Source organism: Penicilliopsis zonata (genome assembly GCF_001890105.1).
Source record: "Penicilliopsis zonata CBS 506.65 unplaced genomic scaffold ASPZOscaffold_27, whole genome shotgun sequence".
Taxonomy (NCBI): domain Eukaryota; kingdom Fungi; phylum Ascomycota; class Eurotiomycetes; order Eurotiales; family Aspergillaceae; genus Penicilliopsis; species Penicilliopsis zonata.
In genome coordinates this window covers 8,934-14,525 of record NW_019208933.1, presented here as the reverse complement: position 1 = coordinate 14,525, position 5,592 = coordinate 8,934, and the positions used below count along the sequence as shown (strand labels likewise).

The following is a 5,592-nucleotide window of genomic DNA, read 5'->3' as shown; positions in this document are numbered from 1 at the left end:
TCACCTCATACTAATGCAGTGATACAGCCTTGGTTCAGACCTGTATATCGAGCGCAGTTCTTTCCGGCTAGATATATGGTAGCATGGCTCTACTTCCTGCAAGACAAATTCGGAGCCATGCCACCCTCTCTAGTATCTACAGTCCGGAGAATCATGTGTCTAAGATAAATGACCCTGAGATCTACTGACCAATTTATATACAAAAGCTGCCTAAAGTAGTCATACTACAGTAGACATATCTGGAACGAGTCTATCAGGTCATTGACAAACATTGATACGAATAATAGCAATATCCTGTAGTACTAAGAGACTATTCTAGCTTCGTCTTCTGCCTGTCTTTGCCGTCTTTTCGATCAATCATAACAGTTCTGGGTGATCTTGTCGAGAAAATTGACGCAGCCATCATTCTTGTTGAACCATTTACACTGACCACCGGTACAGGTGAACCCGAACTTGATATAATAGAAATTGGCGCTGTTTGCTTTCCGTTCCCATCCGCCACACTCTGCGTCCGCCTTGCAGGTCTTTCCTTCGACCGAATAGCGACTCATACAAGCTCCTTGATAGCATGCATAACCATCCGTCACGCAGTCTGCAGTTTTCTTGCACACCTGCCCATACCCGGAGGTGATGGGTGCTCCACACACTTTCGGAAACATACTGTCTGCCTCGCCGCGGTTGATCTGACACTTGGCTGGTTCCCTGTTGATGATAAACGAAGAGCAATCGGCGTCCGTATAGCAAGGTGTCGCCGCATTGGGAGCACAAGCATTCTCCCAGCAAAGGTTTGACTCGCATTCGTAAAAAGACGAGCATGCTTCGCGGAGAGGCTTCTTGACCTGGCAGACGTAGTCCGAATCACACCAGGCGACACTGCTGCAATCGCCGGGGCTGGGACACCTCCCTCCGTCGGTTCCATCTGAACGACACTGGTATCTCTCGCAAATCGTGCCTTCGGTACAGCCAAAGCCTTTGTCCAGATCACAGAAGTCTCCGGAGTAGCCTTCACTCATGCATTTACCATCGAGGCAGGCTAGATGGCCTTGGCATGGATCGCTGTACGCGGCGTTGCATGCCTGGCCCTGCTCACCGGGGGCTTGACAGATCGAATACAAAAGTTCGTCATCATCTTGCGCCATGACTTCCTGACAGGATCTGCCATCCCCACAGTCCGAATCCTCATCGCATTCTGTGTGTTGCTGCACATCGATATACCGGCACAGGCCGCGAGTGCACTGGGCCCCGTCGGGACATTGGTTGCCCACGTCTGCCTGGCAGGCGTCGCCCACCTGCACTTTAGCATCGCAAGTCGAGTATAACAGGCCGCCCTGGGCGTCCGTGACCACATGGCAGAATTGGTCATTCTCGCAGTCCGAATCTGATTGGCAAGCCGTGTGTTGGGCGACGTTGATGAAGCGACACAGTCCCGCGGTGCACTGCGCTCCATCCGGACAGGGGTTGCAGTTTGTCTCGCCGAAGCACTGGCTGAGCTCACCAGCAGGGCAGGCATCGCCCACTTGTACCCTGGGCTGGCATAAGCCTGTCCAATACGTTCCACCACTGATATCTGTCTCCACTTGACAGTATTGACTCGCAGAACACGGTTTATAGGGAGTGCAAGGCTGAGACGGGACCTGGGCATGAGCAAGAAGCATCCAGGTAAAGAAGAGAGGTGTAGACAGCCACATGGTGAAACGATACAACCCAGCAGGACATTCAAATTTTGGATGATGTAGTACCAAGACAATGCTCTAGATATATTCCACATGTTCCTCTTGAAATTCTTCCTTGCGCATTCTTCATCCCTAGAATCTGTCTAACTCTAAGTGCATGACAGCAAGGGGGGGGTATGCCTGTAATAATGATGAGATTACCTATAGTGTCAGCTGACTCAGATCCAGTCTATAAACTCGAGTAAGTAATTGTTGAATTTTAAATAAGCTGCTTGGCATTGAAGTTCATGGCACCCAGAAATATAATGTGCAAAGCGTATTCCTGCTATATCAGCAGCTTAGATCTCAGTCTCGAGTTTTCTACATCCACGTAGATCGGCCTGATATTGAATAGGCCCGGACCTGCGTAAATGGCCCAAGGATTTCGAGCGAAATAGTATTCCAACCGAGCTTAACATACATTTATGCAAAGAGGCATGTTTTGTGTTTTTTTTTTATCCTGTACGCCACACAGCCATGGCATCCCAGTCGTGGATGATTCCGCGGGGACTGTCGGAATGTCGTCGAAGATCCAGATGAAAGAATCATCTAGGGGGTCAATACTCGTTGGACAGTGATCTCAACCCAATTTGTTTGATCCCTAGAATATAAGTTTGGTGACTCTGTTTGTGGTCAGGCTGTAGGCTGCCAGCTGTGGTCGTAGACTACCTCAGATTTGGTATTGTAATCCGTGATTGTGGCAGGGTACTTACCCGTCTCTCCAAAATCTATGGTAGGGCTCGACCGGAATGTATCGTTCGCATGAGATAGCTTTTCTCCTTAATCTTAGTGGTCATCAATATATTCCTGCTTTCTGTTGCTTCAAGATGTCTCATTACGCCTTTAGGACCCATTGGAATAGAAGGAAGAAAGGGTCACACAGCGTTGTCCTCGAGTTGTAAACTATCCGTCGGCGAGTAAACAAGGAAACCCCTACAGAAGGAGCCCCATCGTCTCGTCCTTTATAGCGGGGGCATTGCATTCTTGGCTTTAAACTTGGTCAAGGCCTCTTGAGCATGCTTCAAATTCTCAATAGGGTTCCAAGAATTTTGTAAGAGGAAACATCCCCGTTTAACCAAATAGAGGTTGGGATTTCGTATCCGGGTCATGGCCTTTCTGATGAAGGATTTTAGCAGGGATACATGGAAGATTAGGTGCAGTTGATATAAAGTATTCGTCTGCTTTGCAAAGATGTGGGAAACCCTACGAAGGAATCTAAGATGGTAGGGATTATATGTTTTTGCTGTAGAGGAGGATCTCATCGTCATCTAGCTAGCTACATAAATATGATAAAGCAGTGCATGCAGGTCATTTCGGAGAATTTCCGAACCCCGGATCTCCGGAAATGGACGATGTTAGATGAAGATTGTTCTTCATTAGATTAGCCGATCTGACATGTATGACCCATGGTTAAATCCAGTATCTACTCTATGTGCAAGGAAATAACGAGTATGCATTACTCGAGCGAGCCACCAGGAAGCGATAGCTATACGCCTGCACGGTGTGCCTTGACTTCTTCAATGGTGCTCGTCTATGGGCCTACGGGTGTGACGCGTTGTTACATTCATGTCCTCCCAAACTGTCCGTTCGAGGATCAGGATTAGATGCTTGTATTGTCTACATTGATAAGTTGCTGCTCTACTTTGTATTCTACAATTATTCATAGATGGCATGGCCACAGTTGCCGTTTGAAACCGCGTAGTCTTCCGCACTGGTGGTTAGAAGAATCTTGGCATAATCTGCCGACTCGGAGCAGTAGGCAGTGGTGGTGTCGATATTGAAGCAATAGCCGTCGTCGAATAAGGACAAGGCGCAGAGGGAGTTCTCGATACAGGTCACGCAACAGTCGTACGCTGTCGAGCCGGAAGTCACTTTGATCGAAGCATCCTCAATGCCAGAATACTGCACCTGGTAAATGTATAGGCCTGCTAGGGAGCCAAAGTCAGAGGAGAGCGGCGCGCCGGCGATGTTGTTCGTCGCGCAGGCGGCGTAGAAGCTAGTAGTGGTCACACCCGTCGTGATGGTGGACGTGACGATCAGCGTGGTGATCGGGGTCGCTGCGGTGCTGGTCTCCGTGAGGGTTGAGGTGGTGCCGTAGCTCAGCGTCGTCGACACATCCCCAGGCACCACCGTGGAGGTGCTGGTGATTGTCGCAGTGTCTGTAGCAGTCGCGGTAGGCGTGGCAGCCGTGGAGGTGGCAGGTGTAGCAGTGATGGTCGAGGTGGTGGTGGTATGAACGGTGACCTTTGCCACACATTCCACTGCTGTGGCATACTGGTAGTCGTCCACCCACTGGCCGCCGCATGTGTCCTCCTCCTGCTCAAGAGAGCGCTTGTTGGCTGCTCCTGTCGCGGTCACTGTGTCGACGATGGGCGTGAAGCCGGCCGGAGTAGGGATGGTGGCGGTGCTGGTGACACTGGTCTCAATGACGGTCGTCTCCGTGAATGTAACGAGCGTCGGGGTGATGGTAACAGTCGTCGTGGCATACTCGGTAGAGGTCGTCGAGAAGGTGTCTGTGGCCGTCAGAGCGGTGGAAGTGATAGTGTCCGTCTCATAGTCAGTCAACGTCACTGTCGTCGTGTCAGGAGTCACTGTGACTGTGTCCTGGACAGTCGTGTATACCACCACAGGGTTCGTATCGTGGATCGTGCGAGTGATGCTCGTCGTGGGGATGGAAGCGACCGACGTTAAGCCCAGCTCCGAAAAGCAAGTGACAGTAGTAGAAGGAACGTAAATGTAACTGCTGCTGGCCACGGCAGAGGAGGAACCGGCCGAGGCTTGGCCCAGCAGGAGGCCTGCCACAAGGGCCAGAGAGAGAGACATGGTCAGGATTCTGATTATCGGAACAGCTGATCAGGACGAAAGTATGCGATATTATTATTGCAACTTCTCAGGTATCTAAAGAGAATACTGCTCCAGCCCCCCCTATTTGACCTTGTCGGCTATTATCGCCATAATTGACGAGGATGAACCCTTAGAAACCTTAAGGTAATTGGATCGACTCCTGGGTTGACCCACAGGCAGGCCCAGAGTCAACAATACAGAGTACAGAGTACAATTTACAAAGTAGAGAAATTTGGCGACGAAAATCAGGACTTGTCGAGTCTGTGTCTAAATTGGCGTATATCTGCGCCACGCGAGCGTAAAACCTCAATCATTCCTGTTCTCTCTGATCTGTACCACTGACCATTTCTCCCAAGGGCTTGGTAAACAGATCGTCCTGATGCTCTTCCTATCCTGCTTACTTCTACAACAAACACTACGTACCCGCAAGATGAAATACGTTTCGTCCCATTCTGCAAAGCCAAACCTGACTGGTAGAGACTGAATTCTGTTCCAAAAGATTCTCTATTTTAATACGATAAGCAACTTTCCGCATCCTTCGCTCTATCCAATGTAGTTGTCGAGGCCCTGACAGCTCTGGAAGGTGTACTTTCGCCAGTTTGTAAATGTACTCATGGCAGTCTATCGTTTCCTGCGACTCCGTCTAACTGTATTTCACTCAAACATTCATTTCCTGAATTCACTGTATCAAGGCAGTGGACTCACTGGCGTACCTTTACAGACACCAACCCACGCCCTCCTACTATTTAGACATCACCGTAGGCTCTGAGATTGGCTCTTCAAGCACCTCTCGGAGAGGAAGATCACCTATACTAGCTTTGAGAGACTGGTTTTGGACTCCGGCTCGGCAGGTGTGGCTGCTGACTTTATGATACGGACAGACCTCCTCGGGCAGTGTCGAGCAACCAAGAGGGATTTATGCGGCTCGACGACCTGGGTTCGTCTAGGCTAGCCAAGAAAAGCTGTTTAGCAAGATAAACGATAAAAGTGGTGAAGTCCGCACGGCGCAGAGTTGGTATGCACCCATGCTATTACC

The 5,592-nt window shown here is 49.9% G+C and overlaps 2 protein-coding genes across 2 annotated transcripts; both read right to left on the bottom strand.

The window, feature by feature from the left end:
* Positions 1 to 260: 260 nt before the first annotated feature.
* On the bottom strand, positions 261 to 1,719 carry ASPZODRAFT_137155 (hypothetical protein). The gene has a single exon (XM_022724229.1). It carries the CDS (start codon positions 1,686 to 1,688, stop codon positions 354 to 356), a length of 1,335 nt encoding a protein of 444 aa, XP_022577026.1. The 5' UTR covers positions 1,689 to 1,719; the 3' UTR covers positions 261 to 353.
* Positions 1,720 to 3,214: 1,495 nt separating this feature from the next.
* On the bottom strand, positions 3,215 to 4,558 carry ASPZODRAFT_137154 (hypothetical protein). Its single transcript, XM_022724228.1, has one exon. It carries the CDS (start codon positions 4,533 to 4,535, stop codon positions 3,369 to 3,371), a length of 1,167 nt encoding a protein of 388 aa, XP_022577025.1. The 5' UTR covers positions 4,536 to 4,558; the 3' UTR covers positions 3,215 to 3,368.
* Positions 4,559 to 5,592: the final 1,034 nt, after the last annotated feature.

Excerpts from the sequence above, each read along its gene's own strand:
- ASPZODRAFT_137154 (XM_022724228.1), bottom strand. The coding sequence starts at position 4,535 with ATGTCTCTCTCTCTGGCCCTTGTGGCAGGCCTCCTGCTGGGCCAAGCC.
- ASPZODRAFT_137155 (XM_022724229.1), bottom strand. The coding sequence starts at position 1,688 with ATGTGGCTGTCTACACCTCTCTTCTTTACCTGGATGCTTCTTGCTCAT.